This window comes from Papio anubis, chromosome 1 (genome assembly GCF_008728515.1).
Source record: "Papio anubis isolate 15944 chromosome 1, Panubis1.0, whole genome shotgun sequence".
Classification (NCBI taxonomy): Eukaryota; Metazoa; Chordata; class Mammalia; order Primates; family Cercopithecidae; genus Papio; species Papio anubis.
Genome location: NC_044976.1, coordinates 195284732 through 195310485, shown reverse-complemented (window position 1 = coordinate 195310485; position 25754 = coordinate 195284732). Strand labels below are relative to the sequence as shown.

At 44.2% G+C, this 25754-nt stretch overlaps 1 protein-coding gene and 2 pseudogenes across 1 annotated transcript in view; 2 read left to right on the top strand and 1 right to left on the bottom strand.

The window, feature by feature from the left end:
- ALDH9A1 (aldehyde dehydrogenase 9 family member A1) overlaps positions 1-5008 on the bottom strand; it is a 41099-nt gene extending 36091 nt beyond the window's left edge. Inside the window, exons 1-2 of the mRNA XM_031658994.1 lie at positions 4708-5008; positions 1298-1443 (exon numbers count right to left, since the gene is read on the bottom strand). Of these exons, the coding sequence (XP_031514854.1) occupies positions 1298-1443; positions 4708-4888 (327 nt within the window). The 5' untranslated portion in view covers positions 4889-5008. The remainder of the gene's footprint in view (positions 1-1297; positions 1444-4707) is intronic.
- Positions 5009-5044: 36 nt separating this feature from the next.
- Positions 5045-23909, top strand: LOC116271598 (annotated as a pseudogene).
- On the top strand, positions 22044-24431 carry LOC101014676 (annotated as a pseudogene).
- Positions 24432-25754: the final 1323 nt, after the last annotated feature.

The window sequence follows — 25754 nt, the reverse complement described above, 5'->3', positions numbered from 1 at the left end:
CCTGGTCAGATTCTGGGAGACAAAAGAAACCTTTTGTTTCCACTGGGTTTCAAATAGAGGACCTTCTATGTGTTAGGCCAGCATAGTAACTACTACACCACAGAAACCCTTTGCATTGCAGGCTTTTTATATTTTGAGATGAGCATTTAATACTTGTTTTTACAATTATTTTTTAGTTGACAAAAACTGTATGTATTTATGATGTTAAAAAAAAAAAGTTTAACTTTCTTTTTTCAAAGAGAACATCTACAAATCTTCCCAATTAAAGTAACAATACTTAAAACCCTATCTGAAAACAAATCTGAAAAAGAAAGGTAGACTTGAGAGTCATCAAAACAAAGAATAAAAAAGAAATAAGTAAACAACATGGTTTAAAAAGAAAAGGAAGGCTGGGCATGGTGGCTCACGCCTGTAATCCCAGAACTTTGTGAGGCCAACATGGATGGATCACTTGAGGTCAGGAGTTCAAGACCAGCCTGGCCAACATGGTGAAATCCATCTCTACTAAAAATACAAAAATTAGCCGGGCGTGGTGGCACCTACCTGTAGTCCCAGCTACTTGGGAGGCTGAGGCAGGAGAACTGCTTGAGCCCGGGAGGCGAAGGTTGCAGTGAGCTGAGATCACTCCACTGCACTCCAGCCTGGGCGACAGAGCAAGACTCCGTCTCAAAAAATAATAAGAAAAAAGAAAAAAGAAAAGGAAGATGAGCTATAAAGAGTGCATTACAATTCAACACAAAGCTTTACAAACATGAAAACCTGCCAAAGGAGATGTCCAAGAGCCAAGATCCAGATGGGAAGCATTGAACAAAAACTTGTTTTATATACTAAGGTGAGCATGTGGAAATGTTTTTCCATTTTATAAAAACGTTATGGGCCGGGCGCGGTGGCCAAGCCTGTAATCCCAGCACTTTGGGAGGCCGAGACGGGCGGATCACGAGGTCAGGAGATCGAGATCATCCTGGCTAACATGGTGACACCCCGTCTCTACTAAAAAAATACAAAAAACTAGCTGGGCGGGGTGGCGGGCGCCTGTAGTCCCAGCTACTCGGGAGGCTGAGGCAGGAGAATGGCGTGAACCCGGGAGGCGGAGCTTGCAGTAAACTGAGATCCGGCCACTGCACTCCAGCCTGAGCGACAGAGCGAGACTCCGTCTCAAAAAAACAAAACAAAACAAAACAAAAAACAAAAACATCACGTTATGGCCTAATGTTGCATCAAAGTCAAACTGCAAACAGCACAAAGAACCCTCAGAGCAATGGCTGAGTTTTCTGGAAGGGAATAAATTGAAACATACCCTTATTATCCTGGCAGCCTCCAAAAGGATTCGGCAACGCTCCATGCCAGATTTTTTACTCCATATTTTAAAAGCAGCTTTTGCATTTTGAACAGCCAAATTTACTTCCTTTTCTCCCGAACATGTGAAAGTCGCTATCACTCGGCCTATGAAGAGGGGAAACATCAGTTTTATCTCGAATTGTTGCCACATATTTAAATAAAATATTATCTATAGGCCGGGCGCGGTGGCTCAAGCCTGTAATCCCAGCACTTTTGGGAGGCCGAGACGGGCGGATCACGAGGTCAGGAGATCAAGACCATCCTGGCTAACACAGTGACACCCCGTCTCTACTAAAAAAATACAAAAAACTAGCTGGGCTAGGTGGTGGGCGCCTGTAGTCCCGGCTACTCGGGAGGCTGAGGCAGGAGAATGGCGTAAACTCAGGAGGCGGAGCTTGCAGTGAGCTGAGATCCGGCCACTGCACTCCAGCCTGGGAGACAGAGCGACACTCCGTCTCAAAAAAAAATTAAAAAAAAAAAATTATCTATCAATATTCTCTTAGTAGTATTCCCTTCTTGTTTTTTGTTTGTTTGAGATGAAGTCTTGCTCTGTCGCCCAGGCCAGAGTGCAGTGGCGCGCAGTCTCGGTTCACTGCAATCTCCACCTCCTTAACTCAAGCGATGCCCCTGCCTCAGCCTCCTGAATAGCTGGGACTACCAGTGCACGCCACTATGCCCGGCTAATTTTTTGTATGTTTTAGTAGAGATCGGGTTTCATCATGTTGACCAGGATGGTCTCGATTTCCTGACTTCATGATCCGCCCGCCTGGGCCTCCCAAAGTGCCGGAATTACAGGCGTGAGCTACCGTCCCTTCTTAAGTATGGTTTGATTTAGTGACCATCTCTATACTAGCAGGGGTTTTTTTGGTTTTTTTGTTTGTTTGTTTCTAAGACAGAGACTCGCTCTTGTCGCCCAGGCTGGAATGCAATGGCGCGATCTTGGCTCACTGCAACTTTCCCCTCCCAGGTTCCAGCAATTCTCCTGCCTCAGCTTTCCCAGTAGCTGGGATTACATGGGATTACAGGCATGTACCACCACATTCAGCTAATTTCTGTATTTTTAGTAGAGACGGGGTTTCATCATGTTGGTCAGGCTGGTCTTGTACTCCTGACCTCAAGTGATTCACCTACCTCTGCCTCCCAAAGTGCTGGGATTACAGGCGTAAGCCACCACACCCAGCCTAGCAGTTCTTAATGATACTTTGCAGTCACTGACATGTTTTAGGAGTCTGATAAAAGTTGCAGACTTCTCTCCAGAAAAAATGTACTTAAACATATAACAGAATTACAGGAATGTCATGTCCCCTGCCCTAAACTCATCATGGATTTAGGTTTAAGAACCCCTGCTCTCTACTATTTTACAGTTGAGTTTACTAACATTAACTTCTATTAAGTTTTGCAACACTCCTAAACATTATCTCAGAACCTCAGAGGTCTCGTAAAATGAAAGTCAAAAGTAATCGGTCTACTGGGTTATAAACTCTGACTGTAAATCCCTCGTCTATATTCTATGTAGGTTATATCATACTACTGATACTTGATAAATATAGTTAATAAGCAGTAATATCAGGATAAGGCATTCCTAAAGAACATATTTTTTCTCAAAAAATCCAGTATTTCCTTTTCTTATTCCACCTTTATTCCCTCTCCCTATTCTGGTGCAAATTATGAAACAATCAGTTTTTCTAGACCGATGTCCCAAGGACTGTACTGCCTCTACCAACAAGCATTCTTTAAGCTTTTCAACTCAGCAAATCCTCTTCACAAGAACTCCTGGGACTCTTTCCAGGGAGACTTCACAAATCTGCAATTTCTGTTACAAACTTGAACAGCCAGCTGGTAAAGGCAGTGGCTGAGGGTCACACACACTGTAGGCAATTAAAACAACAAAGAGCAATTTTTCTTTCTTCTGTATCAAGATGAGGTCGGGGTAGAGAAGCTGTTTCCTCCTACATAAAGAAGAGATGCGGTAACACCTTCTGGGTCTGCCAAGTCACTGCTCTGTGGTTTAGTGTGGATGGTCAAATACTAAATTCTCCAGTGCCCTGCAAATCAGTTTTATTGCTCTGGCTACATTTTACACAAAATATTTACATTTTTCTCCCCACATATATTCCCTAAAACCCAGCAAAATAAACACAACACAAAACCAAAACAAAAAGCCTCTTCTTCCTTATCTCTGTGACCTTCAGAGTTCCCAGAGTAAATCCAGTGCCTAGCACAGTGCTTAGCACACAGTATCCACTGGATTAAAAAGTTTTATTTCAGCAAGATGAATAAATTGTGGAGAGTTCATGTAGACCATGGTGACTATGGTTACCAATACTGCATCGTATACTTGAAATTTGCTAAAAGAATAGATCTTAAATATTTCACTATCCAAAAAAATCTGTAACTATGTAGAAGCAATGGGTAATTAGATTGACTGTGGTAATCATTTTGTAAGGTATACATACATTACATCATGTTTTACACTTAAATATATACTATTTTTATTTGTTAATTACACTCCCATAAAGCTGGGGAAGAAAGTACTGAATAAAGGTGGGGTTTTTTCCTTTCCCAATTCTGATTAATGTGCAGAAATATTTTAATATTAGAATGTGGTGACAAAGTCCTCATTCGTAGTCATTAGAAACTATCTGTGAGCGCTCCTTCATTCCCAGCACAAATAATTATCTTCCCCACAACCCCGTTCTTTTAGAATTCCTCTCCTATGCACACATTTGAAGATAATAATACATCAGTCCTAGTTTTAAAAGGGGAACAGCTGGCTGGGCACGGTGGCTCACGCCTGCAATCCCAGCACTTTGGGAGGCCGAAGCGGGAGGATCACTTACGCTCAGGAGTTGGAGACCAGCCTGAGTAACATGCTGAAACCCCGTCTCTACTAAGAATACAAAAATTAGTCGGACATGGTTGGGAGCCTATAATCCCAGCTACCAGGGAGGCTGAGGCGGGAGAAGCACTTGAGTCCGGAAGGTCGAGGGCGCAGTGAGCTGAGATCGTGCCTCTGCACTTCAGCTTGGGCAACAGAGTGAAACTCTGTCTCAAAAAAAAAAAAAAAAAAAAAAGGAAGTTAACAGACGTACGACTTCCCACACCAGGACTTTGCGAACTCTGTTCTGGCCCCGGTAAAACTCCTCACGATCCTCCCATCAGCTTTTCCTTTTCCTCCCTTCCCATCCCCGCCCAGAGGCACTCGCGTTGCCCCAGAATCGCTAGCTGCCTACACACACAAACTTAGACTCTCCACTGTCACTGTCTGTGCTCAAGTCGACCCTGCAGAACACAGGAAACGGGGGCTGGCCGGGAAATCCGCGCACCCGGCCCCGCGGCGCCCCAGCCTCCCCGGCTCGGTGCAGTTACCGGTTGCCGGCTCGAAAGCTTTCTCCGTGCCGGAGGCGTCAGCCGGCTCCACGCGGGCCCCGCCGCGGTAATTGAGCGGCTGCGACACGACGAACGTGCCAGTACTCATGGCGGCGACAGGAGAGGGCTGAAGACTGCGAACAAGCGGAGAAAGCGCGGCCAGGCCTGCTCGGAGAAACATGAGGGGCGGGCGCGTCTCCGGCGCAGAGACTGAGAAGCAGCGGGAGGGGCGGGGTCACGGGGATCGGTTCTAGATTTTTGAGGCAGTCACTCGATTCCTCCGCGGTCCAGGTTAGGCCCTCCCCTCGTCAGGAGGGTGGAGCAGGACACCAGATTCCCACCCACCACCTCGCCTTACCCCACACAGTCTCCAGGCGGGAAGAGGACTTCCTTCTTCGTGATCAATATTTGTGAAGCACTTTGCAAGCGTTTTCGGGTTCATCATTGCATGTAAGCATCCTAGGATCCCATTCTTAATCCTATCGCCTGAAGAAGGCAGAGGATTGGCAGGCCGAGAGTTTTTGGTGGTTACTTCACTGTTAAACCACCGTTTCTTTATCTGTATAATGCTTTTTAAAGGGTTACAGTAAAAAGCAAGGGGACTGTGAACGAGATAGATGATATTGTGATCTGAAACTGCTTTTTAAATTCTTAGAGAGACTGGGCGCTGTGGCTCTCACCAAGGCTGGAGGGTCGCTTGAGCCCAGGAGTTTGAGGGCAACATAAGAGAGACCCTGTGTCTACAAAAATAAAAATAAAAATAATACAAATTGGGCCAGGCGCGGTGGCTCACGCCTGTAATCCCAGCACTTAGGGAGGCCGAGGCGGGCGGATCACCTGAGGTCAGGAGTGTCATGCGTGTGTGTCTGTGTGAAGAGACCGTTAAACAGGCTTTGTGTGAGCAATAAAGCTTTTTAATCACCGGGGTGCAGGCGGGCTGAGTCCCAAAAGAGAGTCAGTGAAGGGAGATAAGGGTGGGGCCGTTTTATAGGATTTTGGTAGGTAAAGGAAAATTACAGTCAAAGGGGGGTTGTTCTGTGGCGGGCAGGAGTGGGAATCACAAGGTGCTCAGTGGGGGAGCTTTTTGAGCCAGGATGAGCCAGGAAAAGGACTTTCACAAGGTAATGTCATCACTTAAGGCAAGGACCGGCCATTTTCACTTTTTCTGTGGTGGAATGTCATCAGTTAAGGCGAAGCAGGGCATTTTCACCTGTTTTGTGATTCTTCAGTTACTTCAGGCTATCTGCGCGTATATGTGCAAGTCACAGGGGATGTGATGGCTTGGCTTGGACTCAGAGGCCTGACGTTCCTGCCTTCTTATATTAATAAGAAAAATAAAACAAAATAGTGAAGTGTTGGGGTGGCGAAAATTTTCGGGGGGTCATATGGAGAGGGAATGGGTGATGTTTCTTAGGGCTGCTTCAAGCGGGATTAGGGGTGGCATGGGAACCTAGAGTGGGAGAGATTAAGCTGAAGGGAGAGCTTGTGGTAAGAGACAATATTGTGGGGTTGTTAGAAGCAGCACTTGTCGTATAGAATGATTGGTGATGGCCTGGATATGGTTTTGTATGAATTGAAAAACTAAACAGAAGACACAAAGTCTGAATAAGAGAAAGAGAGAAAACAGGTATTAAAGGACTAAGAATTGGGAGGACCTAGGACATTTAATTAGAGAGTGCCTAAGGAGGCTCAGAATAGCCTTGCCAGCAAAGATTATTTACTTTAAGAGGGAATTGAGAGTGGCGGTTTGGGATAGCACCAGGAGATATCAGCTGTGATGGCTTGGAGAAACAGTGTAAACTAGCAGTGTAAACAAGAGCAGGGCATTTATGAGTAGTTGAGAACGGTGAATAGGAGTATGACTAGCCAGAAGATAGTAGGGATGACAAGTGTTTTGGGGTGCAGTCCAACTTGGTCTGGTGTCTGGAATGAGATGGGACCTAATGAAAAGGAGTGTCCACCTAGGAACTCAAATGGGCTGGAACCTGTAGCATTCTGAGGACAGGCCTGAATTCTGAGAAGGGAAAGTGGTAAAAGTATTGTCTAGTCCTTTTTATGTTGGTGACTGAGCTTGGTGAGGTGTGTTTTTAAAAGACCATTAGTCCATTCTGCCTTTCCTGAAGATTGAGGATGGTAAAGGATATAAAGTTTCACTGAATACTAAGAGCCTGAGAAACTGCTTGGGTGATTTGACTATTAAAGGCTGGTCCGTTATCAGACTGTATAGAGAGGTGTGAAGGCCAAACTGAGGAATTATGTCTGACAGAAGGGAAGAAATGACTGCGGTGGCCTTCTCAGGCCCTGTGGGAAAGGCCTCTACAAAAGTGAAAGTGTCTACCTAGACTAAGAGATATTTTAGTTTTCTGACTCAGGGCATGTGAGTAAAGTCAATTTGCCAGTCCTGGACAGGGACAAATCCCCGAGCTTGATGTGTAGGAAAGGGAGGGGGCCCGAACAATCCCTGAGGGGTAGTAGAATAGCAGATGGAACACTGAGAAGTGATTTTCTTGAGAACAGATTTCTAGGATGGAAAGGAAATGAGAGGTTCTAAGAGACAGGCTAGCGGCTTGTAACTTAGATGGAAGAGGTTATGAAATGATGACAGAATAGAATGGGCCTGTGAGGCTGGAAGGAGATCTTTTCCTTGGTCTAAGAACCATTTGCCTTGTGTGGGAAGAGATTGATAGGTGGAAGTTTCAGTGGGGGAGTAGGTGAGAGTGACTGATGTGAAGGAGGAAAACTGCCATGAGGGATAGAAGTTGGAACACTGGCTGCTTTTCTAGCCACCTTATCGGAGTAAGCGTTGCCTAGAGCGATGGTGGGGGGAAGAAAATAGATTTTGGAAGTTAAGAGAACTGAAGAGAGTGAGTTGAGCATAGTTTGTGATTTTTAGGGCCTCTAAAAGTATTAAAGCAGTGGCAGGCACTGCACGCAGACATGAGGGCTAGGCTAAAACAGTAAGGTCAAGTTGTTTGGACAGAAAGTCTACAGGACGCGGTCCTGGCTCTTGTGTAAGAATTTTGTCCGCACTAACCATGCCTAGGAAGGAAAGAAGGAGTTGTTTTATAAAAGGGTTTTGGGTTTGGGAGATTAACCGAACATGATCAGCAGAGAGAGTAAGTGTGTATTTATGAGAATTATGCCAGGATAGGTAACAGATGAGGAAGAAATTTGGGCTTGACTGAAGTAATGGGGGCTGTCCGTGAAGCCTTGCAGCAGTACAGCCCAGGTAATTTGCTGAGCCTGATGGGTGTCAGGGTCAGTCCAAGTGAAAGCAAAGAGAGGCTGGGATGAAGGGTGTAAAGGTATAGTAAAGAATGTTATGTATGAGTTCCAGAACAGAATAATGGGTTGTGGAGGGAGGTATTGAAGATAGGAGAGGATATGGGTTGGGCACTACAGGGTGGACAGGCAAAACAATTTCGTTGATAAGGCGCAGATCTTGAACTAACCTGTAAGCCTTGTCTGGTTTTATGACAGGTAAAATGGGGGAATTGTAAGGGGCATTTACAGGCTTTAAAAGGCCATGCTGTAGCAGGCGAGTGATAACAGGCTTTAATCCTTTTAAAGCGTGCTGTGGGATGGGATATTGGTGTGGAGTCGGGTAAGGGTGATTAGGTTTTAATGAGATGGTAAGGGGCGCATGATCAGTCACTAAGGAGGGAGTCGAGGTATCCTATACTTGTGGGTTAAGGTGGGGGGACACGAGGGGAGGATGTGAAGGAGGCTTTGAACTGGGGGAAAAGGCGGCAATGAGGTATGGCTGTAGCCTAGGAATAGTCAGGGAAGCAGATAATTTAGTTAAAATGTCTTGACGTAATAAGGGAGCTGGACAGGTGGGGATAACTAAAAAGGAGTGTATAAAAGAATGTTGTCCAAGTTGGCACCAGAGTGGGGGAGTTTTAAGAGGTTTAGAAGCCTGGCAGTCAATACTTACAACAGTTATGGAGACAAGGGAAACAGGCCCTTGAAAAGAAGGTAATGTGGAGTGGGTAGCCTCCATATTGATTAAGAAGGGGACAGACTTACCCTCCACTGTTAAGAGTTACCCAAAGCGTCTGTGATGGTCCAGGAAGCTTCCAAGGAGATGTGACAGCGTCAATCTTCAGCCACTAAGCCGAGAAGGTCTGGAAAGGAGTCAATCAGAGCCTTGGGCCAGAGCTCCAGGGACTCTGGGAGTGGCTGCCAGGCAAGTTGGACAGTCCGATTTCCAGTGGGGTCCCACACAGATGAGACACGGCTTAGGAGGAATCCCGGGCTGCGGGCATTCCTTGGACCAGTGGCCAAATTTCCGGCACTTGTAGCAAGCTCCTGGGGGAGGAAGTTCTGGAGGAACCTCTGGCAGCTGCGGTTCAGGCATTTGGAGTTGTGTGCTGGAGATGTGGCTGGGGTTTATCTTACAGTGGAGGCAAGGAATTGCAACTCAGAAATAAGTTGCTACTTGGCTGCCTCTACTCTATTATTGTACACCTTGAAGACGAGGTTCATTAAGTCCTGTTGTGGGGTTTGAGGGCTGGAATTTAATTTTGGGGGTTTTATTTAATGTCAGGAGCAGACTGGGTAATAAAATAAAATGCATATTGAGAATAAGACAGCCTTCTGACCTTTCAGGGTCTACGGCTGAAAAGTGTCTCAGAGTTGCTGCTAAACGGGCCATGAATTGGGCTGGGTTTTTTATATTTGATGAAAAAGAGCCTAAACGCTAACTGATTTGGGAGAGGTCGGATAAAGAAAAAGGAACATTAACCTTGACTATGCCTTTAGTTCTAGCTACTTTTTTAAGAGGAAATTGCTGGGTAGGTGGGGGAGGGCTAGTCGAGGAACGAAACTGTAAGCCAGACGGGGTGTAAGGAGGGGAGGTGATAAAAGGATTACAGGGTGGTGGAGCGGAGGCTGAGGAAAAATTGGGACCTAGCTCGGCCTGGCGAGGAGGGGAGAGGTCAGATGGGTCTGTAGAAAAGGAAGACCGGAAAGACTCAGCGATGCTTGGGGTTGGGACTGAGGGGACAGGCGGGAAGGAAAGAAGGAAGATTTGGGACAAGTTGCATTGGGAACAGAGACTAGCGAGGGACTTATGTGTGAAAGAATGCCTGGACGTCAGGCACCTCAGACCGTTTCCCCATTTTATGACAATAATTATCTAGATCTTGTAGGATGGAAAAATCGAAAGTGCCGTTTTCTGGCTTTTTGTAACTACTGTCAAGTTTGTGTTGGCGCTAAGCGGCATTGTAGAAGAAAATAAGGCATTTAGGTTTTAGGTCAGGTGTGCGTTGAAGAGGTTTTAAGTTCTTGAGAACACAGGCTAAGGAGACAAAAGAGGAATGGAGGGTGGAAGGTTGCCCATAGTGAAGGAGGCAAGCCCAGAGAAAAGAGAGTAGAGACATGGAGAGAAGGAGTTCGGGGGTTCTTGCCCTCCAGAAAAGCGGGAAAAGAGGTCGGGGCACGGAAATAAGGGGTTGGGGTACAGAGATAAGAGGTCGGGCGTGGAAATAAGGGGTTGGGATGCAAAAATAAGAGGTTGGGGCGCAAAAAAAAGAGGTCGGGGCACGGAAATAAGGGGTCAGGGCACAAAAATAAGAGGTTGAGGTTCTTGCCCTTCCCCCAGAAAAGCAGAGAAGGGGTAGAGACAGGGAGAGAAGGGGTTGGGGTTCTTGCCCTTCCCCCAGAAAAGCAGAGAAGGGGTAGAGACAGGGAGAGAGGGTGGGGTTCTTGCCCTGCGGGACTGCGGGACCGGGCAGGGAAAACCACGGTGTGGTCGAACAGCTCAAAGCGTGGGTGGAAGTAATCAGAGAGCATCCTTCAGTGCCTGCAAGGAGGCTCCCTTTCCCGGAGGTCCTGGTTACAAAGCATCAGCTCCTTTGTCTCTACACTGAAAATGAAAGAACTGAAATTAAGAGAAGGGGAGAGATTGAAGGGTGAAACCAAGATTGAAGGAGAAGGCGTTTGAGGATAGTAGAGAGGAGGGTGGAGAAGAAGAGTAAAGGGGCAAGCGATTTAAAATTGGTAGATGTTCCTTCAGGCTGGTTGGTCTGAGGACCAGAGGTGGTAGGTGGATCTTTCTCATGCAGAACTGAGAGCAGGTCCTCCTTGGAGGCAAAGCAGGGGGCAGAAGGTGTCTCAGGGAGATTTTTGATCCGATCCGCGGCTTTTAAAATGTCATGCGCATCCGTGTGAAGACCACTTCGAACTGAGGCTTTGTGAAACGGCCAAAGCTTTTAATTACCTACAGGTGCAGAAGCGGGCTGAGTCGAAAAGTCAGTGAAGGGGAGATAAGGGTGGGGCAGTTTTATAGAAGGATTAGATGAGTAAAAGGAAAATTACAGTCAAAGGGGGGTTGTTCTCTGGCTGGCAGGAGTGGGAGTCACAAGGTGCTCAGTGGGGGAGCTTTTTGAGCCAGGATGAGCCAGGAAAAGGACTTTCACAAGGTAATGTCATCATTTAAGGCAAGGACCAGCCATTTTCAGTTCTTTTGTGGTGGAATGTCATCAGTTAAGGCAGGGCAGGGCATTTTCACTTCTTTTGTGATTCTTCAGTTACTTCAGGCCATCTGGGCGTATATGTGCAAGTCACAGGGGATGTGATAGCTTGGCTTGGGCTCAGAGGCCTGACAAGGAGTTTGAGACCTACCTGGCCAACATGGTGAAACCCCATTTCTACTAAAAATACAAAAATTAGCTGGGTGTTGTGGCGGGCGCCTGCAATCCCAGCTACTTGGGAGGCTGAGGCGGGAAAATTGCTTCAACCTGGGAGACAGTGTTTGCAGTGAGCCGAGACCATGTCATTGCACTCCAGTCTGGGTGACAAGAGTGAAACTCAAAACAAAACAAAAAACAAAAATTATCCAGGTGTGGTGGTACATGCCTGTGGTCCCAGGTACTTGGGAGGCTAAGGTGGGAGGATCCCCTGAGTCCCGGGGCTCCAAACTGCAGTGAGCCATAATCGTGCCACTGCACTCAGGCCTGGGCAACAGAGTGAGATCCTGTCTCAAAATAAATAAATTCTGAAGGAGCAATGTAAAATGCTATTAATGACAAATATTGATAGAAACAGAAGCCTAACATACAGAATACGAAGAGCAAAGGCCACAGGAAAATGTGTCAGGAAACAGAATGCCTTCTGTAAGACAAAGCAGCCACCCGGAGGCTCTCACAGGTCTGTCAGCTGAGGGATCTTGCACAAAGGTTCATTCTTCTCACCAAACTTCCAAGCACCTCCAGTAGAGACTTTGACAAACAGAAAGTAATTGGCAATTTGGACATTTCTTTTAGGATTGTTTCTCTTCTAGGGGCTGCTGTCTTTCTCAATGTTTTTTCCTTTACCGACCAGCACACCAGCAGAATATTAGGGAGTGTGGTTTTCAGGTTTAGAGTATATATAAAGTATTCTGATCAAATTTTCTGGCATTCTATACCAGTTTGTTAACTTTTTCAATGCCACTGAGATGTGTAGGTCTTGGTCCTCGGATGGAAACAGCAGTGTCCAAATTCAGAATACCTGAGGCCACACTCACATATTATTTTATTATTGTCCATTGCAAACAGAATTGGAAACGTATCAGGAGTTGGTGATGAGCAGCACTATAGATTTCAGATCAATAAATGTTCATTTAGGTACGAAACTATCGTCTCAAATTTTTATGGACAATTTCTATTTAAAAATTCTGTCCCCAACCAATGCATTTTGACTTGTGACATGTATTCCTGATGTTTGCTTTGAGTAATAGGTCGTGATATATTGAATTAATTCCCTGGGTGTAGAATGGCAAACCTCTATCCAGGCTGGGACTCTCACACCTATAATCTCAATACTTTGGGACACTGAGGCAGGAGGATTGCTTGAGGCCAGGAGTTCAAGACCAGCCTGGGCAACATAGTGAGACCCTGTCTCTAGAAAAATATTTAAAAATTAGCTGCATGGTGGCAGAAGCATGAATGCAAACTATTCAAGAAGGGGTAGGGTGGATTGCTGAGGCCAGGAGTTCAAGATGCATGATGAGTTATCATGGTACTCTGGCTCCAGTCTGGACAACAGAGTAAGACTCTTCCCCAAAGAAACAAGATCTCCTCAAAATCTAGCTGTTCCTCTTACCTATTTGTGCTTTTTGTTTTTAACTTTTAGGTTCAGGGTACATGTGAAGATTTGTTATGTAGGTAAATTTTATTGTCATGTGGGGTTTTGTTGTATAGATTATTTCATCACCCAGGTATTAAGCCTAGTACCCATATTTTTCTGATCCTCTGCCTCCTTCACCCTTATTATTAGATAATGTATTATTTTTCATTAACAAAATCAACATGTAGAAGAGATTTGTAGAGTTTACAGAGCTCTTTCACATTTAATTATCTACGATGCTCATAATAACCCTACAAAAGAAACTAACACAGATTAGGCAGGAAGTAGTATGTGGCACTGTCCAGATATCTCAGTGACAATCATGCAAGATAGGTTTTATCATCCACATTGTATGAATGAGGAAACTAATAGAAGATGGAGTAGAGCTTCCCATAGAGGAGTTAAGGCTGGAGTCAGCTCTGTGCAAGTCCAAGTAAATTTCTTCTTACTACACCAGGGATGAGATGTTATTACGAAGGTTTATATCAAAATTCACTCTTATGTTGATAGATATTTATCAGAGCCAGAAATCTGGTCCTAGGAGAAGATTTAAAAGAACATGTAAATTTCTTAGGATGTTTATCCAGCACTACCCAATGATAAGCAGCCCAGAAACCACAGAGGATGCTGGCCCGTTTACAAGTTCAGGGTGAAATTCAAAGGCAAAGATGTTACAACAGGAGGAGCAGAAGGAATGCCAAAGAAGCACCCTTCTGTGTTGGAGGGGCAGATTTGGGGGTAGAAAGAGAATAGAAAAGGAGTGGAATCATTGCTAAAGGGGTAGAGAAGATCGGGAGAGCTGCCTACCTGCGTAGCTTGCTTAAAACCAAACTTGGGCCCCTAAAGCCACATTTCCTTCCCCAGACAACCAGTGGAGGAAAAGAAAAGCATCTGGATCCCCCTTCGCCCGTCTCCAGGTCTCCCCAAAGGAAGAAGTCTTAGGAACCCATACCTATCAGTCAGGTCGCTACTGGCCTCTCCCCTCCAGGTCATCCAGTTGCCAATTTGTTGCTTTGGCTTGAGTTTCACCATTAGCAGTACTCTTCTTGGACACAACCTCAAGTATGGGACCATGATGGCTCAGCTGTAATCCATCAACTGGGGAGAGGAGGTGGAGTGGATTACCTGAACAGGGTTCAGACCACCCTGGGCAACATAGATGAAGTTGATCACAAAACTAAAACAAAAAGCTAAAGTGGTGAAGGTCAACTGGGGTTGGAAGCATGAGGATGGCGGAACCGGGGCGGTGAACCGGATTATGCACTCAGCCAGGCTGAACAAAGGCAAGACCGTAAGAGAAGGAGAAGGGGAGGAAGGAAGGAAGGAAGGAAGGAAGGAAGGAAGGAAGGAAGGAAGGGCAAGAAAGAGAAAAGATCTTTAGGGAGTACCAGCTCTTAGTCTGTCCTCTAGAACTATTAATACATCAAACACACACACACACCCCACATATATTTTTCTTTCCTGAACAATAGTATGTTTACTAATCTTGTAACTCCTTCAGTGGGGAGCCAGAAAACCATCCACACAAAAATAAAGGAAAAAATTATTCAGAATCCTGTTCCTGCCCGTTTTAACAGGGCCTTTCACTTAACAATAATTTATAGATTGTATTTTATTTGAAGCCTGAGTGTCCTCACATTCTTCATATATAGAATATAATTTTCTCACTGAAGACCTAACAGGTTTCCTAATCTAGGCAGCCTGACACTAGGATTAGGTCCTTAATGAATATTTGTTGAATGAACACATGAGTCAGGTGTTACAAACCAGGACTTTGAAATTGCCATGCTGATGAGGATGTCCCCTAATGCTAGTTAGGCACCTCTGCTTGGATAATCTAGTCTTTTTGATTGTTAACAACTTTTTAGGCTATAATACTCATATTTTCAAAAATAGGTTTAATTTATAAACCTGAGGTAATACGAAACAGAGTATGTGAAAGTGGTCTAAAAATTAGAAAGCACTATACAGTTGCTATTATAATAACAACGTTCATAGTTTGTAGTGCCTTCCTGTTTTTCTCAAATGAAATTCAGGGTCATTGACTTTGGAATTTGTTCTTGGAGTTGATAATTAGCTAGAGACTAAAGGGTACTGACCTTACAGAAAAACTTAGAATCTGTCTGTTATCTGAGACAGTAGCATTATATAGAAATTATTCCAACTCTTCCAAATGTATAAGATATAAAAATGAGAGATTCAGAAGGTTTTTTTTTAACAAAAAGGATATGATTTTTGTGTTCTAGGAAAGGGTCTCACTCTGTCATCCAGGCTGGAGTGCAGTGGTGTGATCACTGCTAACTGCAGCCTCAAGCTCCTGGGATCAATCAATCCTCCCACTTCAGCCTCCTGAGTAGTTGGGAAGACAGGTATGTACCAGGATGCCTAAGTTTTCTTATTTTACTTTTTTTAAAGACAGGGTCTCACCATCTTGCCCAGGCTGGTCTCGAACTTCTGAGCTTAAGCAATCCTCCTGCTTCAGCCTCCCAAAGTGTTGAGATTACAGGTGTGAGCCATCGCCTGTATATACTGATACGTATATCAGTGGTTGTGTCAGTGTTTTTTCTGGGCACACACCTATAGTCCCAGCTACTCAGGAGGCTGAGGTGAGAGGATCTAAGGGGGAAGGATTGCTTGAGCCTAGGAATTTGAGACCAGCCTGGGCAACACAGTGAGACCCCAATTCTAAAAAAACTCAAAACTTTAAAAACTCAAAGAGGCCAGGTCCAGTGGCTTACACCTGTAATCCCAATACTTTGGGAAGCCAAGGTGGGAGGATCACTTGAGGCTAGGAGTTCGAAACCAGCCTGGGCAAATAACAAAACACTGTATCTACACGAAGTAAACAATAAAAAAGTACCCAGGTGTGGTGGTGCGTAACTGTGGTCCCAGCTACTTGGGAGGCTGAGGTGGGAGGATAGCTTGAGCCTGGGAGGTCGAGGCGGTAGTGAGTCATGATCACACCACTGCACTCCAGCTTGGATGACAGAACAAGACACTGGCTCAAAAAAAAAAAAAACCACACAAACAAAAACCCAAGCCATTCTGGCATACCATTTAAGTTAAAGGCATTTGAAAAATAACAGGGATGCTGAAGTGAGAGTATCACTTGAGCTCAGGAGGTTGAGGCTACAGTGAGCCATGATGGTGCCACTTCACTCCAGCCTGAGCAACAGAGTGAGACCCTGACTCAAAAAAAGAAAAAAAGAAAAACAGCAGGTGCAAAAAGATCACTCTAACCTTTGTGCTGTTTCTTTTCCTTTCTTTTCTTTTCTTTCTTTTTTTTTTTTTTTTTTTTTTTGAGATAGGGTCTTACTCTTTTGCCCAGGCTGGAGTGCAGTGGCACTATCACAGCTCACTGCAGCCTCAACCTTCTGGACTCAAGCGATCCTCCCACCTCAGCCTCCCAAGTAGCTGGGACTACAGGCATGTGCCACCACACCCAGCTAATATTTGTGTTTTTTGTAGAGACAGGATCTTGCCATGTTGCCTAGGCTGGTCTTGAACACCTGGGCTCAAGTCATCTGCCCACATCGGCCTCCCATAGTGCTGAGATTACAGGCATAAGCCCGGCCTTGTGCTGTTTCTTAAACGCAAAAAATGAAATTCCCATGTGAAAGAAGCAGCATCCTTATTTTTAGGGACAAGAAGTCAAGACCAAGAGAATTCTGTACAGAACTTGTTAAAATAACTCTTACCTTTTAAGTCCTCCCACATAATTTAGTTGCTTCATCATAACTTACCACTCTTTGTCCAATTTAGTATATAAGGAACTGACTCGAACTGTTTCTTTTCTTGTGTGCCACCTAAAACTTGCATTAAATATATTTGTGCCAGGCACGGTGGCTCGTACCTGTAATCCCAGAACTTTGGGAGGCCCAGGCAGGCAGATCACCTCAGATCGGGAGTTCAAGACCAGCCTGGTAAACATGGTGAAATCCTGTCTTTACTGAAAATACAAAAATTAGCCAGGCATGGCAGCGTGCACCTGTGATCCCAGCTACTTGGGAGGCTAAGGCAGGAGAATCGCTTGAACCCAGGAGGCAGAGGTTGCAGTGAGCCAAAATCGAGCCACTGCACTCCAGCCTGGGTGACAGAGTAAGACTCTGTACAAAAAAAAAAAAAAAAAGGAAAAAGAAAAAAGAAAAGAAACAGCACACACACACACACACACACACACACACACACACACACACACACACAAAATTTGGATGCTTTCTCCTGTTAATCTGTTTTATGTCATTTTAATTCTCTAGCCCAATCAGGAGTCTTAAGAGAGCAGAGGTGGAGTTTTGCTGTACCTACAAGCTGAATTTGCCCATATGGCTTGTTTTCTTAGGACAGAATCCTAGACGTGGAATTGCTAGGTCTAAAGATATAATTATTTTTAAACTTTTTGATACCAATTTGCAAGCAGCCTTAAAAAAAAAAAAAAAAAAAGGGCCAGGTGTAGTGGCTCATGCCTGTAATCCCAGCACATTGGGAGGTCGAAGCGGGCGGATCACCTGAGGTCGGGAGTTGGAGACCAGCCTGGCCAATATGGTGAAACCCCATCTCTACTAAAAATACAATAAATTAGCCGAGCGTGGTGGTGGGCACCTGTAATCCCAGCTACTTGGAGGCTGAGGCAGGAGAATCGCTTGAACCCAGGAGACAGAGTTTGCGGTGAGCTGAGGTCGCGCCACTGCCCTCCAGCCTGGGCACAACAGAGCGAGACTCCATTTCTTTAAAAAAAAAAAAAAGAAAGAAAGAAGAAAGAAAAAAAAAAGTCTTGTCCAACAGAGCAGGCAGCCTTTGGCTAGAGGTATTGAGGTATAGTTTACAATTAATAAAATGCACTCATATTAAGGGAACGGTGCAATAAATTTTGACAAAGGTATGTAATTACTTCATTCATGATATGCAGGGAGTTTTTTTATTATATGACTCTGTAAATATTAATCAACATTAAGCCAAGTAGTCTATTTTAATTATATTTCCTTTTTTGCACAAATTTTTTTATTTTTCCAGTTCACAATTGCTTCTAATTTTCTTATGAATACTTGACTAAGTCCTTCCACACCCTCCAACAGCTCTGTAAAACAAAGTCAATATATAATTTCTATATGGTCAAACCTATTAGATAATTTATGTGGCTTTTTGTTTTGTTTTCCTTGAAGATAAATGTACTGGAGTTTTCCGACCTCCTCATCTACTCTGGATTGCTTGTTCTCTCCACCTGCTCCCCCACAGTTGCCCACAGGACTTGTCTTTGCTGTCATCCTAAGCATTCCCTTTGCTCTCTGCCCTGCCAATAACCTGTTTCTGGTCTTCCATGTCTTCCTCTTTCTTGGTATACTCCCTTATTTATTTATTTATTTTTTACCTTTGTATCTGAGTTGTGGCATTTTTTTATTATACTTTAAGTTCTAGAGTACATGTGCTGGCGATGCAGTTTATTACATATGTATACTTGTGCCATGTTGGTGTGCTGCATCAGCCGATCAGCACCCATCAACTAGTCATTTTACATCAGATTATAACTCCCAATGCCATCCTTCCCCCTCCCACTCCCCATGATAGGCCCGGTGTGTGATGTTCCCCTTCCGGTCAAGTGATCTCATTGTTCAGTTCCACACATGAGTGAGAACATGCGGTGTTTGGTTCATTTAACTGCGATAGTTTGCTGAGAATGATGGTTCCAACTGCATCCATGTCCCCTACAAGGACACAAACTCATCCTTTTTTGTAACATAGTATTCCATGGTGCCACATTTTCTTTCATCTAGTCTGTCACTGATGGACATTTGGGTTGATTCCAAAGTCTTTGCTATTGTGAATAGTGCTGCAATAAACATCTCGTGTGCATGTGTCTTTATAGCAGCATGATTTATAATCTTTGGGTATATACTGATAATGGGATGGCTGGGTCATATGGTATTTCTAGTTCTAAATCCTTGAGGAATGCATGTACTGTTTTCCATAATGGTTGAACTAATTTTAATCCCACCAACAGTGTAAAAGTGTTCCTGTTTCTCCATCCTCTCCAGCACCTGTTGTTTCCTGACTTTTATTGATTGCCATTCTAACTGGTGTGAGATGGTGTCGTTGTGGTTTGATTTGCATTTCTCTCTGATGGCCAGTGATGATGAGCATTTTTCATGTGTCGGCTGTATTCATGTCTTCTTTTTGAAATGTCTGTTCATATCCTTTTGCCCACTTTTGATGGGGTTGTTTTTCCAGAAATTTGTTTGAGTTCTTTGCTTGGGATATTAGCCCTTTGTCAGATGAGTAGATTGCAAAAATTTCCCATTCTGTGAGACATCTTCTAGTAGGAGCTTCCTGAGAAAGGGCACAAGGAAGGTAAATCATGTGAGACTGCCCAAATGAAAAATAGTCGTTCTCTCACATATGATTGATGATCTAGGTATGCATAGATAATTATAGTATTCAAGTTGAAAACAACATTCTTTTAGAATTTTGAATGTAGTATTCCATTATCTTCTAGTTTACAATTGCTATTGAGAAATCTAATGTGTAGGCAGTTTTTTATCTGCCTTTCCAATGTTTTTTGAGAACCCATTCTGCACCAGGCATTGAATTAGATGTTAGGAGTATACAAACCTGAATACTCCTGAATACAAACCCGAATGGTAAGAACTTAATAAGTAGCTATTGTATTATGTAGCCAGTTTCTTTTTTTTTTTTTTTTTACCTTGAGTCACAGAAAAACACAATAGAGAAATCAGAAGTTTAATGAAAGTGCTTTGGACAATTTCTAACATAAATTACAATGCAGAACTTTTAAAAAATCCCAACCTATCCAGTCTCTAAATGTCCCACATCCAATCCATTATCAAGTGTTAACAATTTTACCTTTAAAATAGATCATCTTAAAGTATAATAAAAAAAAATAGACCTTGATTCAGCTAAGCTATGAGGACGCAAAGACATACAGAGTGATATAATGGACTTTGGGGACTCAAGGGGAAGGTTGGGAGAAGGGTGAGGGATAAAAGACTACACGTTTGTTTGATGTACACACTGCTGCTTGGGTGATAGGTGCACTAAATCTCAGAATTCACCGCTATAGAACTCATCGATCTAACCAAAACCACTTGTACCTCAAAAGATATTGAAATTTAAAAAAAGAAGAAAAGAAGAAAGACCTTATCTTTTTACCTTAAATAGGAAGAAATCACAACAAAGAAATCCATGCTTTATTATAAAAAACAGTACAGAGATTGCGCACCATGATTAGTCAGAAAGTAGGTTCTCTTTTTATCTCTGAATTAATTAGTTTTCAGATCAGCTGCATTATCAAAGGCAAAAATAGCAACGGCATATACAGGAAATAAATGTATTTTCTATTATATAACGGTCTAGTCCAGGGATAATATGGTGGCCCCAAAGTATTAGGGACCGAGGCACCCTCTGTGTTCTTGTTCTGACATCCTCACATGTTAACTTCTCCATGTTCCTTGAAAGGGTGTTCTTTTTCGGCTTCTGTCAGAAGAGCTTCTGACATAGCAAGACGTGGTGATTAGTTTTCATATCAATAATCAACATCCAAAGTGATTCTGATGCAAGTGTCCTTGGACCACATTCAAAACAATTAAGCATTGTTTCCCATGTTATGACTCTCAGAACACTAATTTTGCAAGATGCTCCGTATAAAAAGGATTCTGTTGATAAATAAGTTTAGAAAACAGTACTTAACATATCCCCGTTTTGGAAATCACAATGATTATTAGGATATTTTAAACGTAAATAAGTGCTGCAGTAAAGAAATCTGCTCTCAATGGCGGTAGCGGGAACAAGCCTGAAATCCCAGCACGGAGGCCACGGCAGTGGGATCAGGGTCAGGAATTCTGAATATCCTGTAGCTATACGGTGAAACCCGTCTCTCCACTAAAAATACAAAAAAAAAAAAAAAAAAGCAACCCCTAGCAGGAGGTGTGAGCGCCTGTAGTCCCAGCTACTTTCGGGAGGCTGAGGGCAGGACAATAGAACCAGGGCCCAGGCTTGTAGTGAGCTGAGATCTGGTGCCATCAGCCGGGCAGCAGAAGACTCCGTCTCAAAAAAAAAAAAAAAAAAAAAAGAAATCTGCTCAATGTTGCTTAGCCAAAATGTTTTATAAAATGTATTTGAACTCAGCATTGTTTTTTCAGGTGACTTATTAAACTCTGTAGGAAATGCTGTTTAAGAATCAGATTGGGGACCCTTTCGGCTTTCGGCTCGGAGGAGGCTAAGGTGCAACTTTCTTCGGTCATCCCGAATCTGGGTTCATCCGACACCAGCCGCTTCCACCATGCCGCGGAAGTTCGACCCCAGCGAGATCAAAGTCGTATACCTGAGGTGCACCGGAGGTGAAGTCGGTGCCACTTCTGTGCTGGCCCCCAAGATCGGCCCCCTGGGTCTGTCTCCGAAAAAGGTTGGTGATGACATTGCCAAGGCAACAGGTGACTGGAAGGGCCTGAGGATTACAGTGAAACTGACCATTCAGAACAGACAGACCCAGATTGAGGTGGTGCCTTCTGCCTCTGCCCTGATCATCAAAGCCCTCCAGAAACCACCAAGAGACAGAAACAGAAAAACATTAAACACAGTGGGAATATCACTTTTGATGAGATCGTCAACATTGCTGGACAGATGTGGCACCGATCCTTAGCCAGAGAACTCTCTGGAACCATTAAAGAGATCCTGGGGACTGCCCAGTCTATGGGTCTATAGGCTGTAATGTTGATGGCCGCCACCCTCCTGACATCATAGATGACATCAACAGTGGTGCTGTGGAATGCCCAGCCAGTTAAGCACAAAGGAAAATATTTCAATAAAGGATCATTTGACCAAAAAAAAAAAAAAAAAAAAAGAATCAGATTGGGTAAAATTGGGAAGAAATCATTAAAGTTAGCAAGTAAGGGATCTTTAGTATCTTTAAATAGAGCAATTTCAGTTGAAGGGTGAGAAGAAGGCAGACGATAATAAGTTATGGAATGAACCAGAGGTGCAGTGCATACATTGAATGTACAACTATATTTTCCAAAAGGATAGTGAAAGAAAGAAAGGTGCAACACAGCTTCAGGAAGAAAAAAGTAGCCAGGAAGAGGGAGAACTTGCAAATCCAAGAGAAATAAGAAATAACTGGGTCATCAAGTGGAATGGAGACTGCAGAGGGAGATGAAGAGAAAGGGCTGAGAGAAGCAGCAAGAGACTTGTTCTGGGGACCCAGAAACCCATGGTACCCTACTGAAAATCAAATCCCTTGGAAATGCACAGAGACACAGAGATAGCAACAAAAAAAGGGATAAATACACTCAACATGAGGAACTCACCTCTCTCTCTGCCTCTCTCCCCATCTCTCTCTCTCTCTGTCTGCCCTAGTCTTCTAGTCTCCAAACTCCCAGTCCCCTGTGCCCCTTCCTGGGATACCATGTTGTTCTTCATCATCTTGCTAGAGGTGATTTGGATCCTGGCTGCAGATGAGGGTCAACACTGGACATATGAGTGCCCACATGGTCAGGACCACTGGCCAGCCTCTTACTCTGAAGTGTGGAAACAATACACAGTCCCCCTTCAATATCCAGACAGTGTGACGATTGACCCTTAGATGACTGCTCTGCAGCTCCATGGATATGACTGGCCTGGCACTGAGCCTTTAGACCTGCACAAGAATAGCTACACAATGCAACTGTCTCTGCCCTCTACCCTGTATCTAAGTGGACTCTCCAGAAAATATGTAGCTACCCAGCTCCACCTGCACTGGGGCCAGGATGATCCCCAGGGGGCTCAGAACACCAGATCAACAGTGAAGCCACAGTTACTGAGCTCCGCATCATGCATTATGACTCTGATTCCTGTGATGGCTTGAGTGAAGCCGCTCAGAGGCCTCAGGGCCTGACTGTCCTGGGCATCCTAATTGAGGTGAGTGAGACTAAGAATATAGCTTATGCCAGCCTGGCCAACATGCTGAAACCCCATCTCTATTAAAAATACAAAAATTAGCCAGGTGTGGTAGTGGGCACCTGTAATCCCAGCTTACCTGGGAGACTGAGGTAGGAGGAGAATCGCTTGAACCCGGGAGGCAGAGGTTGCAGTGAGCTAAGATTGCACCATGTACTCCAGCCTGGGAAACAGAGCGAGACTCAAAAAACAAAAAACAAACAAACAAAAAGGATATAGCTTATGAACACATTCTGGGTCACTTGCATGAAATCAAGCATAAAGATCAGAAGACCTCAGTGAGACAGCTGCTCCCCTGACAGCTAGGGCAGTTCTTCCTTTACAATAGCTCGCTCACAACTTCGCCTTGCTAGTAGTGTGCCCTGGACAGTTTTCAGTCCAAGGGCCTGGATTTCAATGGAACAGCTGGAAAAGCTTCAGGAGACATTGTTCTCCACAGAAGAGGGGCCCTCCAAGTCCTGGTACAGAACTACTGAGCCCCTCAGCCTCTCAATCAGCAATGACCTTTGCTTTTTTCATCCAGGTGGGATCCTTGTATCCTACAGGTGAAATGCTGAGCCTCAGTGTAGGAATCTTGGTTGGCTCTCTCTGACTTCTGCTGGCCGTTTTCTTCATGGCTAGAAGAATCCAGAAGAAGAGGCTGGAAAATCAGAAGAATGTGGTCATCACCTCAGCATGAGCCACCACTGAGGCATAAACTCCCTCTCAGATACCTTGGCTATGGATGCCTTCCCCTTGTGCCTCCAGAGGTGCTTTCTCCTCATGTCTCACCACCCCGCAGGGAACCTCTAAAATGGGGTGCAGGGATTGGCCAGGATTACTGTAGGAGTAGTAGGCATTCCTTCCTCTGGACATCCCCTATAGAGAAGTATGGACCCAGGCTCTCATTCAAGGAAGAACAGCAGAGCCTTCAGCCCCTCAAAACATGTAGAAGGAGATCAGGGGATTCCTGTGTTGTTAGTGCAGAGAATAAACTGTTTAGTTTTAGGGGAAGTTTGGGATGTACCCCAAAGTCCTCCACCCCCTCACCTTTATGTCCCTTTCCCTAGATATATTGCAGGATCTACCCTTAGGAGAAAGAGTTGCTGTTGGGGTTGTATATTTTTGCTCAACATATTTGGAAACTAAAGTTTCTGGAGAAAAAAAAAGAGAGAGAGATAAGAAATAACTGATGAAAAGTCCCAAAAGCAGCAAGAAAGAGGTGGGGTCAAGAGGGCAAGTAAAAATGTAGAGAGAAGAAATACTGTTTTCGTTTCCTCAAAAAAGAGAAAAGGTGAAAATATGAGTACAGATATATGTTTGGAAGTGAAGGAGCAGGGCTGGAAGAGAGCTGGTTTTCTCTGTGAAGTAGGAAGGAAAATCACCTGCTGAAAGTAAGGAGAAAAGAAAAAGGAAGATAAAGTTTTGGAACAGCACTTCTGGGAAATAACAAACTTTGCTAAGAATTAGTAAAAAGGTTGTTGAGCAATACTCAATGCTGAGTTGAATATTGAGTACATTTTTTTTCCATCCTCGCTCAGTGATCCAGGAGGAGAACAAGCAGGTGCTTGGATTCATCTAGGGTTGAGGATTAATGGGGTAATGGGGCAGATAAAGAGGAACAAAGGACCTGAAGGCCCTTGTGACATTGAATGATAACTTAGTTTTCAATAAAAGAAAAAAAGGCCGGCGCAGTGACTCACACATGTAATCCCAGCACTTTGGGAGGGGGTGGATCACCTGAGGTCAAGAGTTCGAGACCAGTGTGACCAACATGGTGAAACCCTGTCTCTAAATACAAAAAATTAGCCAGATGTGGTGGCACATGCCTGTAATCCCAGCTACTTGGGAGGCTGAGGCAGGAGAATCGCTTGAACCTGGGAGGTGGAGGTTGCAGTGAGCCGAGATTGTGCCACTGCACTCCAGCCTGGGCAACAAGAGCGAAACTCTGTCTCAAAAAGAAAGAAAAAGAGAAGAATGGGGAAAAGTTAAGGTTGCAAGCATCTAAGATATGTGTGTTCAAAGAGATTGTTCAATATTTCAAAGCTTTAGGTGGTGATTACATTAATTCTTGGGAATGAATTGTTGGAGTGAAGTGGAGGGGAAGTCTGCTGCAGTAAAGGATGTCTAGGAATTGCAAAGCTAGTTTAACAAGGTATATGATGAGTAATGGCTACTTTTAAATCTTGGCTCTGTCCCTTAACAACAAATGAATTTGAACAAGTTGCTAAACCGCTAAAACTTCTGTGTCTGTTTTCTTATTTTTTTAAAAAAAGGAGCAAATTATAACTAACTGGTAGGAGCAATGTAAGAAGACAACATATGTAGACTGGGCATGGTGGCTCATGCCTGTAATCGCAGCACTTTGGGAGGCTGAGGCAGATGGATCACTTGAGGTCAGGAGTTCGAGACCAGCCTGGCCAACATGGTGAAACCCTGGCTCTAGTAAAAATACAAAAATTAGCCGGGGGTGGTGGTGGGTACCTGTAATCCCAGCTACCCCAGAGGCTGAGGCAGGAGAATTGATTGAACCTGGAAGGCGGAGGTTGCAGTGAGCCAAGATTGCCTCACTGTACTCCAGCCTGGGTGACAGAGCAAGACTCCATCTCAAAAAAAAAAAAAAAAAAAAGACAACATAGGTAAAATATCTGGCACAGTAGGCTCAGTAAGTAGGAGCTGCTATTACTGGACTGGTCGACTATAAGGATGTCATAGACACCTGGAATTATGGCAGAAAAGAGAACAGAAAGGAGCTGGGCATGGTGACAAGCACCAGTAATCCCAGTTGCTCAGGGGGCTAAGGCAGGAGGATCACTTGAGCCCAGGAGTTTGATGCCAGCCCTGGCAACATAGTGAGGCCCTGTCTCAAAAAAAAATAATTTTTTTAAAAAGAAAAAAGAATATAAAGGAAAAGATTAAGCTGTGTGTTTAAGTCCTCAACAAATCTGAGGGTCCGCCTTGTAAGTTGCTAAAGGGGAGTATCAAGATTTGAGAGAACCCAGGCGATGTTAAGT